Source organism: Spea bombifrons, chromosome 1, assembly GCF_027358695.1.
Source record: "Spea bombifrons isolate aSpeBom1 chromosome 1, aSpeBom1.2.pri, whole genome shotgun sequence".
Classification (NCBI taxonomy): Eukaryota; Metazoa; Chordata; class Amphibia; order Anura; family Pelobatidae; genus Spea; species Spea bombifrons.
The window spans coordinates 9,119,738-9,133,520 of record NC_071087.1 but is presented as its reverse complement, the minus strand read 5'-3'; the positions used below and the strand labels follow the sequence as shown (position 1 = coordinate 9,133,520).

Sequence of the window (13,783 nt, the reverse complement as noted above, 5' to 3'; positions counted from 1 at the left end):
GGAAAGGGGTTAACGGCAGGGGCGGGCTGGGCCGGGGGGCAGGGGGGCCAGACGGACGACCGGCAGACGAGCATTCAATGCGGCTGCGGCCGCAAAGTTAAAAACTAAGCGGCCGCGAGCAGGATTGAATGCGGCCGTCATGCGTACCTGGCGGGGAGGGAGGGGGCGGTCCGCCCCGGCTGCCGCTCATCTGAGGGGTGCCACCATGCCGGCACGCCTTCAGAAACGATGCGCGCAGCAACTGTGGCTGTGCGCCGGGACTTGATGTCAAATCCCGGCGCACAACACTGAAGCCACGCCCACCGTCTTCCGCGCTCAGTGCACAGGACAGGAAGAAGAAGAAGAGGAGGAAAAGTGAGAGTGAAAGAAGAAAAGGTAGGAGAGAGTGGATTAGTAAGTGTGTGAGAGTGATGGGTGTTATGCTGAATGTAAGTGTGTGAGAGTGATGGGTGTTATGCTGAATGTAAGTGTGTGAGAGTGATGGGTGTTATGCTAAATGTAAGTGTGTGAGAGTGATGGGTGTTATGCTGAATGTAAGTGTGTGAGAGTGATGGGTGTTATGCCTAATGTAAGTGTGTGAGAGTGATGGGTGTTATGCTGAATGTAAGTGTGTGAGAGTGATGGGTGTTATGCTGAATGTTTGTGAATGAGGGTTTCAGATAGCATGGATGTGTAAGTGTTGGGGGATAGCTTGGCATAGGGAGTCCGTAATCACATTCCTTTCATGCCCAGATTCCAGCATGTAGTGGCTGCCTAGGCATGATAGGAGTGTGATTGCTGTTATAAATTATTTTTTGGTCCAACTTCGGTGTGTTAACACTTTTATTGGACAGAATAATCCAATGACAGTATTAATATACATATATATATATATATATATATATATATATATATATATATATAAATATATATATATAAATATATATATATATATATATATAATTGCAAACAGCAATCACACTCCTATCATGCTAAGTCAGCCAGCACATGCTAGAACCTAGGCATGATAGGATTGTGATTGTTGTTATATATATGTGTATATGATTTTTTTTGTCTAATTTTGGTGTTACTTTTAATAAAGTATTTTAAAGGTTTTTTTTTTTTTTTCAGTTTTGGCCAAGTGAATGCTGAATTTTTAGTTTCAGTCCAGAATTTTCATTTCGGTGCATCCCTACTATATACTATGCCAGTCACTAAAGTGGTAAGCCTACACCACATCAATGTTTGGCTTAGTATATAGTGATAGGGGTTGTCAGTGTCTGGCTCAATGTATAGGCACACATTGACGGTGGTGCTGCGTAATCCCTAAGTATATGATAACAATTTTGCTGTACCCCTGTCAATGTTTGCCTAACCATAGAAACTATGCAGTTTTAAAGTGTGTGTGTGTGTGGGGGGGGGGTGCCACATACAGGGTCTGCCACAGGTGCCAAATACTGTAGGTACGCCCCTGCATCATGCGGCTGTCAGACCCAACGGCCATGCCTCAGCTCCTCTTCCCACGTCTTAAAAGGGGTGTGATGAAGAGCTGAGGCATGCGGTGTGTGCACGCCGGCCACTTTAATTTCATTAGGCGCTGGTGGAGTGACTGCCGCACGACGGCCACTTTCAATGTCGCTCGCAGCCGCTTTGATGGTGCAATGGGCCAGTTGACTAGACTTGCCCCTCAGGCCTTAGGCTGCCAGCCCTCCCCTGGTTAACGGTAAGTGGAAATATATATTTGCACAGGTTACAGGCTGTCGGGGGCCAAGGGACAGATTTTTACTCCCAACCTTATATATTCCAATAAATGAATTGTTTTGCCAGCTTTATCACAACGTCAGTCATGTACAGTCAGTCAAGGTAACTCTTCAAATGAATGACTGCGGCGATTAAACCCCAGAGATTCGGGACTCTCAGCTTTTCTGTCCAGATTTATAGTTACATTGATTATCTGTTAGGTATATTTAGAAAAGTTTCAAAGAAAAGTAGCTTTGTGATTTGGAAAAGCTGTGTAGCAGTACTGCAGACTTTGCATATACATTCTGTGTTAGTGATTCGGGGCTAAACACCTGTGCTGAGCTTTAGAATATTTTTATCAGCGGTTTCTATTCTGTATGATATAATAGAGATGGAAGAGGAAGGTTTTTGTACGGCTCTGTATCACTGTGAGAGGGTAGCTGTAACCCTGCTGACAGTAATAATCTGCTGCATCTTCTGCTTGCGCTCCGCTGATGGTTAAAGTGTAATCAGTTCCCGACCCGCTGCCGCTGAACCGCTCTGGGGTCCCCGTGTATCTGTCGTCGGCATAATAGATCAGGGGCTTTGGGGGTTGTCCTGGTTTCTGTTGGTACCAGGCTACATAGTAGCTAATATCAGAACTGGCTTTACATGTCATGGTGACGCGTTCTCCTGGTGACACAGAGACAGAGTCTGGAGTCTGAGTCACCGCAATCTGTCCACAGGAGCCTGAGGGTTGTAAGAAATAATAATATCTCTTGATCTTTAGCAATCAGCTCAAATATAATAATGTTTATTTATATTTTTAAGGAAACAAAGTATTTTTGAGATTATTTTATATACAATCCTCTAATAAGTATACATCCTTACCCTGAATATAAAGCAGAAGCCCCCACAGGAGAAAGCTCGGAGTGACCATCTTCATGTCTGTGGATTATCATATACAGGGTATAAGATTTCTCCTGTACAAGGAACCTTATATACAGTGACAGCTGAGATACTGAAATATGTAAATACAGGGGACATGCAAATGACATTGTTCTGCGTCACCGATCCCTTCTCTGTGACAAACTCTTCCCAGCGCAGCGAGCGAAAGATGTAAGAGACGTGACGTTTTCCATTCACTTTTTTAGAATACTGGCAGACGTTGCTAGTTTAGAACTATTCCAAATCTAGAATAATTTTATCTTAATAAATACTCAACAAAAGCCTTTTTTTAATCTCTTAAAAAAATATGGCTTATTTTCCAATCTGTTGTTTTTTAAATTTCTGTCTTTACATGAATGTGGCATCAAACTTATCCTTTCTTGTTATTCACCTGAAATGAAAAAAAAATTTCTATATTTAAAAGCCCTGACCCCTTGGTGCATTTATCTAATATACGGGGTTGTACATAGAACGACAAATTAAAAAAAAAAACAGTAGGGGGCAGTAAACAGCTGCCTATCACAGGGTAGACACATAGAATTTGATAAAAGATAAGAACTGTTTGGCCCGTCTAGTCTGCCTGTTTTTCCTGATATAAAGACTTAATCAGTCTCTCGTCTTGTCTTAGATTCAGGAGCCATATAACCGTCCAATTTATGTTCCCTCACTGTATTAGCTTCTACTACTAATGTAAGGATTTTTTACTGGGTAGGGTGGTACATAAGTGGAATAAAGTTAATAAAGTAATGGGATTTAAATACCTATGATACATATTACTACCCTGAATCTTAGACGAGACCAAGGACTGAGTCTGTGAAGTAGGAGACAACGGGCAGACTAGATAGGTGAATGGTTCCTTTTCGCTTCAAAGTTAACATAGTTAACTATTACTAACCAGTAGCGTACCTAGCGGGGGGCGGTCCGCACCTGGTGCCGCTCATCAGGGGGGTGCCAACTTGCCGGCACCTGGCACCCCTCCAGAGACAGACAGTAATGTCTGCCGCTGGAGTAGCAGGCTCGCAAGGGAGCGGTATCGGAGGTCTTTAACGGACCTCCGGCTCCCTTGAGTGATTTTAAGCCGGTTCAAGGCTGTGCGCCGGGGTTTGTTGTCAGATCCCGGCGCATAACACTGAAGCCGCGCCCACCGCTGTCCGTGCCCTCTGAACCGGAAGAAGACAGAAGAACTGAAGAAGAGGAGCGAAGAGGAGTAAAAGGAGCTGTAAGGAGAAAAGAGGAAAGGTAGGAAAGCATTCAGTGAGAGTGACAGTGACAGTGAGAGTGGATTGGTATATGTGTGGATTGGTATATATGTGGATTAGTATATGTGTGGATTAGTATATGTGTGGATTGGTATATGTGTGGATTAGTATATGTGTGGATTAGTACATGTGTGGATTGGTATATGTGTGTATTGGTATATGTGTGGATTGGTATGTGTGTGAGAGTGATGGGTGTTATGCTGTACCATTTCCAATGTATTTTTCATTATACAATTATGCTCTAAAGTACATCATAACTCCCATCACTCTATAATGTTCCATACAGTGGCAGAGCTGGGAGACAGAGGCCTTGCACCCCCACCGCAGGACTCCTGAAAGGTAAGTGAACTTCAAAGAGGGAGAGGGTAGATAGTTAGGAGGGGGTAGATAGGGAGAAGGGAGTGAGACGGGGGACAGGGGGTAGATAGGGAGAAGGGAGTGAGTAGGGGTAGATAGGGCAGAAGGGAGTAAGAAGGGGTAGATAGGGCAATCATACTCCTATCATGCCAAGTCTGCGAGTACATCTGAGTATGACTGGGCATGATAGGAATGTGATTGCTGTTAACAATCATATATATATATATATATATATATATATATATATATATATATATATTGTTATTTAATTGTTTTGTCCTATTTCGGTGTGTTACTTACTTTAAATAAAAGTGTTAGATTTTTTTTTATGGTGGAGGGGGTCATATTTAGCCAGGTAAATGCTGCATTTTCGGTTTCAGTCCAGAATTCGTTTCGGTGCATCCCTACTACTAATGAAGTGGTAGGCCTACACCACATCAATGCTTGGCTTTGTATATAGTGATTGGGGTTATGCTGCACTATTGTCAATGCCTGGCTCAATGTATAGGGATTACGCTGTACCACCGTCAATGTGTGCCTCAGTATATAGTGATAGGTGTTATGCTGTACCACCGTCATTGTCTGCCTCAGTATATAGTGGTAGGTGTTATGCTGTACAACCGTCAATGTCTGCCTCAGTATATAGTGATAGGTGTTATGCTGTACCACCGTCAATGTCTGCCTCAGTATATAATGATGACAGTAATGCTGTACCACCTTCAGTGTCTGCGCCGGTATATAACGGTAGAAGCTATGCAGTTTTAAAGTGTGTGTGTGTGGGGGGGTGCCACATACAGGATCCGCCCCAGGTGTCAAATACTCTAGGTACGCCCCTGTTACTAACTGATCACTTTCAAACACTAATTATTGATCAGTCTCACCAATTAATGTCAGTTGCCTAAACTTATAATTTATAAGTAATCAGAATTTTATATTGTTTTAATTATTTTTATTTTTAAACTCTCCTGTTTAAGTTTCTAAAGCGCAAAGGATACAATGTAATACCGTATTTGCTCGATTATAAGACAACCCCCCAAAATCCGAATATTAATTTAGGAAAAAAAGAAAAGGCCTGAATATAAGATGACCCTATAGGAAAAAAGTTTTACCAGTAAATGTTAATTCATGTAAACTACGTAAACTATTTTTTTTAAATAAAAGCTATGATTGAGAAAAATATTTTGTTTTTGTTTGATTTTATTTTCCAGCCTGCCCCCACGGTTATGCACATCTGCCCCCAGGCTTGCCACTCTGCCCCAGAAATGCCTTATACCCCCTATATGCCACTGGGCGGGCCCCATGATATGCCTTTTAACCCTCTAAATATCACTGTGCCCCATGAGATGCCTTTTAATCCTCTATATGCCACTGTGCCCCATGATATGCCTTTTAACCGTCTAAATACCACTGTGCCCCATGATATGCCTTTTGACCCCCTATGTGCCACTCTGCCTCCAGGAATGCCTTATACCCCTATATGCCACACTGGCATTTAGGGGGTTAAAAGGCATTTTATGAGGCAGAGTGGCATATAGGGAGGTATAAGGCATTTCAGGAGGTAGAGTGGCGTACAGAGGGTTAAAAGGCATTTCTGGAGGCAGAGTGGCATTAAGGAGGTTAAAAGGCATTTCATAGAGCACTCTGCCTACAGAAATGCATTATGCCCCCCATTTAACACCCCCCCCAAACATACCGGTGCTTGTGATTCCCCGGTGTGTACTAGTCGGGGCAGCAGGTAGACGTCTACGCGATTCGCGTAGGCAACTTCCGCTGCAGCCGGAAGGAAGTGCGGTTAGCAGTGGGGGTTGTCTGCGTCCATTCTCTCTGATAGCCGGGGGAAGGTCTGCGTACCTAACCGCACCTCCTTCCGGCTGCAGCGGAAGTTGTCTACGCGAATCGCGTAGATGTCTACATGCTGCCCCGGCTACACACCGGAGAGTCAGAAGCACTGGTAAGTTTGGGGGGGGGATAACACAGAAGGATCCAGGTCCCCTGCAGCGCTGCGGGGGATCTGGATCTTAGTCTCATAGTCAGACAGATTTTGCCATCAGTTTATATACTTTTTCCTTCATACATCAAGTTAAACAGTCACACAATAAACTTCCCTCATACACATATAACACCCATATATACATATAACTCTCTCTAGTACACAGATGGTTTCCATTTTCTCCAGTTTTACCATTATTTGTTAACATTTCTCTTCTTTTCCTATGTTATATTGAAACATTTTTCCACCTACTGTAGACTTTCTCATATGTGCCAATGCGTAAGAGCTTCTATGTAACATTTCTTCTATGTCCCTGGTGGAATTAAGTTCCTTAATCACCTCAGTTATAAGCGGTATGGTTGTTGTTCTACATTTCCTAACTATAGCACATTTTGCTGCTACCAAAATAAATCATCACACCAACAGGGACTTTGATGACATTGGATTCTAAATACAGAGACATTATTTTGTAGTTGGTCCCCCCCCTTGCAGCTATAACACCAGTAACCTCCAAAATTGTGTGGAAATTCTTCACAGAAGAGTAGAGGTTTCCTGTGGGAATTTTAGGCCCTTCATCCAGTAGAGCATTTCCGAGTTGAGGCACTGGTGATGGGCGAGAAGGTCCAGCTCGCAATCTCCATACCAGTTCATCCCAAAGGTCTTCGATGGTGTTCAGATCAGGGCTTCGTGCCGATCATGTTCTTCCACACCAAACTCATCCAACTACGTCTTTATGAACTTTGTTTTGTGCGCTGGGGTGCAGTCATGCTGGAATAGAAAAGGGTCTTCCCCAAACTGTTCTTACAAAGATGGAAACTGAGTATTGTCCTAAATGTCTTGGGATGTCCGCTTCAGCATTTATATTTTTTGTATATTCTGTATGTGCAGTATTTTACTGGGAGGGTTAATATTGTAGCTAATTGTGTTATAGTCCCAAACACCTTAGGTTCTATGTTGGAACATTTTGAGGAGTTGTATGATATGTGGGATATCTATATGTGTGGACTATGATAGGCATGCCATTTTTGCTCTTAAAAAGTAATTTCTTTGGTGAAACCTGTTAGAATGAAGCGACATGCTGCTCTTGGAGGGTCTTGATCTTGTGGCTCATATCACGATGCTACAAGCACTGAGGTCACAGGCAGGTTGTAGAGGTAAATTTAAGAAAGCAGAAGACTCCAGCATAACAGTTTTACTTTCTTTATAATATTTGGTGCAAAAATATTTTCTATGTGTATTTTTTCCTTTTATTACGCCTGAGGACCCAATTATGTTATGATCTATACATATAATATAAGAAAGGCAGAGGAACAGAAATGAAGAAAACCTCCTTCTTATGTAAACTTTTTTTTAATTACATGTTTTACCGGATTTACTCGATTATAAGACGACCCCCCAAAGTTTGAATATTAATTTAGAAAAAAAGAAAAAGCTTTACTAGTAAATATTAATTCAAATGTAAACTATTTTTCATATTTAATAAAAACTATGACTGAGAAAAATGCATTTTTTATTTTCTTTGCCAACCTGCCCCCCAGTTATGCACATCTGCTCCCAGGCTTGCCACTCTGGCCCCCAGATAAGCCTTATATCTCCTTATATGCCACTCTGCCCCTCAGATATGCAACGCTGCCTCCCAGATAAGCCGTATGCCCCCTATATGCCACTGTGCCCCCCAGATATGCCTTATACCCCCTTATATGCCACTCTGCCTCACAGATAAGCCTTATACCCCCTATATGCCACTGTGCTACCAGATAAGCCTTATATCCCCCCTATATGCCACTCTCCCTCCCTGATATGCCACTCTGCCCCCAGAAGTGCCTTATCCCCCCCAGACTTACCAATGCATCCCCCATGCTTCAGACTCCCTGATGTCAAGTGGGGACAGCCAGTGAATGTCTGTGCGATGTGCGCATGCAACCTCTGCTTCTGCCGGCACTTCCACTGGGGCTTCTATGATGGAGCACAGGTCATGTCACGCCGGCACTCCGTCATAGAAGCCCCGGCAGAAGTGTCGGCACCAGCAGAGGTTGCCAGAGAGGAGGGGGATCTGCATCTTAGTCTTAAAGTCAGACCTCAATTTGAGGTCCGTTTATAAGACAACCTCAAATATAAGATGAGGGATAATTTTTAGAGCATTTGCTCTGAAAAAAAACCTTGTCTTATCTTCGAGCAAATACGGTAATTTGTTTGGTGCTGCTTTTTTGTGTTTAACACTAAATGTATTTTTACCTTTGATGGCAATCAGAACCAAATTTTATATGATCTATTATGTGTTATGAGTCTGCGATTGGGTTTATTTGGTCATGGTGTTAATGGGTTTAGCACATCTTTTGTTCAATGCCCAAAATGCTTATTTTCAGTTACAGAGGGGTATTTAAAATATGATTTGTTGTGATTTCTCAGCATGTTCCTCAAAGAAAACCAACTACTGGAAGTGGATAGCCAGTCTTATAATGACATAAGATCTAGTTATATTTAAAAAATTCTCCACATTGCCTTGCAAGCTGTCACATACCTTGCATCCATATATGATTCAACTTCAATATACATCACTTATAACTAGCATTATAAATATGCACAACTAAAAAAATATATGCCCCCAACATCAACGTAAATGCCCCAGACTTCGGTGCTGATATCAGTGGCTGGTGCTGTCCTCGTCCCTCAAGGGTAGGCTCCGGGTAGCCAGAACCCAGAAGTTCCCAGGTATGGTGATTAGATTCCAGAGATTCAGGATTCTCAGCTTTCCTCTTCAGATTTTTAGTTACATCGATAATCCTGGGAAGCATCATATTTCATTTTTTTATTTTATATATTTTCCTTTTTTATTCACTTCAATTTGGGCCAACTTTTGGAGTTTGACCTTTAGTAGACAGCACTCATTTTTATTAGTGTGAGGGATACACTTATAGTGACTTCACAATATTCTATAAATTATTTTGTTTGCGCTGTTTTGCACCTGTTTTGTTTAACGTTGATTATCTGTTAGTTATTTTTAGAAAAAATGTTTCAAAGAAAAGTCGCTTTGTGATTTGGAAAAGCTGTGTAACAGTACTGCAGACTTTGCATATACATTCTGTGTTAGTGATTCGGGGCTAAACACCTGCGCTGAGCTTTAGAATATTTTTATCAGCGGTTTCTATTCTGTATGATATAATAGAGATGGAAGAGGAAGGTTTTTGTACGGCTCTGTATCACTGTGAGAGGGGTGTAACCCTGCTGACAGTAATAATCTGCTGCATCTTCTGCTTGCGCTCCGCTGATGGTAAAAGTGAAATCGGTTCCAAAACCGCTGCCGCTGAACCGCTCTGGGGTCCCGGTGTATCTGCTGCTGGCATAATAGATCAGGAGCTTTGGGGGTTGTCCTGGTTTCTGTTGGTACCAGGCTAATGCCCTGCCAATACTAGAACTGGCTTTACATGTCATGGTGACGCGTTCTCCTGGTGACACAGAGACAGAGTCTGGAGTCTGAGTCATCACAATCTGTCCACAGGATCCTGAGGATTGTAAGAAATAATAATATCTCTTGATCTCTAGCAATCAGCTCAAATATTACATTTATTTATATTTTTAAGGAACCAAAGTATTATATAGATATTTTATATACAATCCTGTAATAAGTATACATCCTTACCCCGAATATAAAGCAGAAGCCCCCACAGGAGAAAGCTCTGAGTGACCATCTTCATGTCTGTGGATTATCATATACAGGGTATAAGATTTCTCCTGTACAAGGAACCTTATATACAGTGACAGCTGAGATACTGAAATATGTAAATACAGGGGACATGCAAATGACATTGTTCTGCGTGGCTGTTTTTCCAATATGTTGTTTTTTCATTTTCTGTCATCAAACTTACATTTTCCTATGTATCAGAAATGACAGACAAATAAAGTGATTTAACAAAGTATGCAATAAGATGTCACAATGTAGAACTAGAAAGTCAGAGGCTTAGATGTGATGTAAGGATTTTTTACTGGGTAGGGTGGTAGATAAGTGGAATAAACTTCCAGCAGAAGAGGCAGAGGTTAAATACATATTAGGTAGACATATTGCTATCCTGAATCTAAGAAGAGACCAAGAAGTATGAGGAAAGGGGCAGACTAGATAGGCGAATAGTTCTTATTCCCTTCAAAGTTTACGTTTCTATTGAATTGTGTTGTAATACTTGCATGTTTGTGAGGGCATATCTGTGCCGCAACTGTAACTGTTTCAGGCAAGGGCCTGCGAGTTGAATGAAAGCACAAATGGCCTAACCTGAAACATAAAATGTAGTTTAACCCCTTCACGACCAATGATGCACCAGGTACATCATGAAAAGATGTCCGTAAAGAACTAGTGACCTGGTGTGTCATAGGTTAAAAAATATTTCGTTTCATAGGTTAAAAAAAATTAAGTTTGTTAATCGGGAGGGCACAGGAGTTCCAGGCAGACTAGTAACAGAGACAGAGCCCCCCAACCTGGGGGAGCAATCATTTAAGTTTCCCCCATCACATCCCAGATGCAGAAGGCAGTTCCATGGAAAAATAATTACCTTTCTTGTGTCCCTGATCCTCCTTTACTGCATGATCACTCTATTCTCCATTCGCTGATTCTGCAGCATTAACACCAGGGAATAATCACAGTCAATTCTGTGTCTGTATGGAGCACCAGCATTAATAGTGTTAAAAAAGGGGGAAAAAATAACAATCTTCAGCAGCACTGACTTGGAAGTCAAACTGCTGCAGAGCCCATCAAGAGTAGACTGATCATTCCTGACCAATAGCAATCATCTGCTCATTTTGACAGCCACTTTCAGTTTCATGTTTTTCATTTTCAAAATGTACATGTAAAAAATAATAGGATAATAGTTAGTTTCCACTTCAAGGGATCCACATTACTTTTTTCCGTGATGTATCATGTTAAACAATGTACTTCCCACGTAGACGTGTAACACCCACATAGGAAACACAATACATATTCTAAAACTCTCTCTAGTACACAGACTATTTCTTAACAATTCTCTCTTATTTTCCTATGTTATGGTAAAGGTTTTCACAACTACTGCAGACTTTCTCATATGTGCCAATGTGTAAGAGCTTCTATGTAACATTTCTTCTATGTCCCTGATGGAATTAAGTTCCTTAATCATCTCAATTATAAGTGGTTTGGTTGCTTTTCTCCATTTCATAAACATAACAAATGCACCTGATCATCACACCATCAGGGACTTTTATGACATTGCATTTTAAATAGTTGGCCCCCCCTTTGTAGTTATAACAGCTTCCACTCTTCTGGGTAGAGTTTCCACAAGATTTTGGAGAGTTTCTGTGCCCATTCATCCAGTAGAGCGTTTGTGAGGTCAGGCGCTGATGTTCGACGAGACACCCGGCTCGCAATTTCCGTTCAAGTTCATCCCAAAGGTGTTGGATGGAGTTGAGGTCAGGGCTCTGTGCGGCCGGTCAAGTTCTTCCACATCTAGCTCATCCAACCATGTCTTTATAGACCTTGCTTTGTGCACTGGGGGGCACAGTCATGCTGGAATAGAAAAGGGTCTTCCCCAAACTAGTCCCACAAAGTTGGATGCATAGTATTGTCCAAAATAATTTGGTATGTCCCCTTCAGCATTTGTATTTTTTGTATATACTGTCTGTGTACAATTTTACTGGGAGGTTTAATATTGTAGCTCATTGTGTTATAGTCCCCATCAGCGGAGGTTTACCATTGGACTATACAATGATCGGCCATAACATTCTGACCGCTGACAGGTGAAGTGAACAACACTGATGATCTTAAAGTCTTAATGTCCTTTTAATTATGTTTTTTAATTTGTTTTGTGTTGCTCTTTATTGTTTATTGCTTTGGTGTCAACCAGAACTAAATTTTATATGATCTATTATGTGTTATGAGTCCATGATTGTGGTTATTTGGTCATGTTGTTAACAGGTTTAGCACATATTTAATGCTCAAAAGGCTTTTTTTTGAGTTAACGAGAGGTTTTTAAATGAGTAAATCAGTCTAATAACGGCATGCGATCTATTTATTTGGTGGGAAAAAGTCTCCACATTGCCTTGCAAGCTGTAACATACTTTGCATCATTATATGCTTCAACTTCATAAACATAACCGTTACTGTTACTCTCATTCAACTTGCACAATGACATCCCTTAAAAATGTACTAATAAATATGCACCACAAACAAATATACAGAGGGGGAGAGCCTAGAAAACATAAAAGGCATACATATTCAGATTCCCAGGTTGCTACTAAAAACATAATGTCCAATATATACACAAAACAAAGCAATAGGTCAGCACAAACCCCCACAGCCCCTACTATATCCCCACCTGTCCCTGCATTATCCTCCCTAGGCCCTGCCATGTAATCCCAGCCCCTGCCATGTTCCCATAAACCGCTGTTTCGTCTCCACCGGCACCAATAACACCCCCTACCTTTTTTCTGAGGGGGGCTGCATTCCCTCGTGGTCTGGTGTAGAAGCTGCTGCAGACCCAACGTGTCTGAATCGGAAGTGCTAGATATGACATCATCAAGTCTCATAGACTCATTCTTCTGCAAAGTGAGCTGGTAAAGGTAATATCTTCGCACCTGGCCCCTGGGGGACCCCACTCCCCCAGGGGCCAGGGGTCAGGTGTGAAGAAATTACCTTTGCCAGCTCACTTTGCCCTGGAGTGCACACTTGCTAATTGAGTGACTGGGTGTACTGCACTCACCTTAGCGCACTCCTCAACTGAGACCATAACTCACAGCACTCAGTCACACAATTCGTGTATCGCAGTCATACATGTTGAGGGATTACATTATACTTAAGCAAAACATTTCTAAATAGCATTGATCACATTTCTGTTGTATGTTTATATTATTTATTTCAGCAGCACCCCAGAATCTGTATTGATATGCTCGCTTTCCTTTTTTATTACAGGGAAAAAGAACCCATCTGTAATGCTAAAAACGGGGCAACTGTCCAGGGCCCAACACTCTTCAGGGGTAGATATTTGCATGCGCTGTGATGTTGATGATGATGCGGTTGGTGATCTTGTGGGAGCCAAAAAGTAGAAAATCTATGAAAGGCTCCTCTGACTCTGAACCCAACTCTTCGTAGATGTGTATTAGAACGCTGCATTTAGTCTCCCGCAATGGTTTTATACTTTTCCTCAATAAACATGGTTTTCTGCCTTCATGAATGTGACATTAAACTTACTTTTTTTCCTTTAATGAAAACCACTATTTTACGTGAAAGCCCTGACGCCCTTAGTAAATGTATCTAATACGCGGCTTCCAGCTTGAGTCTCGGTAGAAAGAACTCATTGCAATACTGTTAAAAATAGTTTTTTTGTCCTTTCATGTTCCTATTAAATTATAGAGTATATAAATGAGAATGGTTTCAGAGGAAAGCCCTAATTTTCCTGAAAAAAATAATTTTTCTGTGGGTACAATAAATGAGAGAAGGGGGAATAACAATGGAACCATAATATACAGCAAAATACCCTCTGTGTCTTTAAATGGAAACTAATGTAATAAAACTGTA

At 41.5% G+C, this 13,783-nt stretch overlaps 1 gene segment (V, D, J or C); it reads right to left on the bottom strand.

Annotated features, from left to right (window-relative positions):
- Nucleotides 1–2,077: 2,077 nt before the first annotated feature.
- On the bottom strand, nt 2,078–2,644 carry LOC128474441 (immunoglobulin kappa variable 3-11-like). The segment is given in 2 exon segments: nt 2,078–2,448; nt 2,590–2,644. Coding segments are annotated over 2 exon segments (426 nt in total).
- Nucleotides 2,645–13,783: the final 11,139 nt, after the last annotated feature.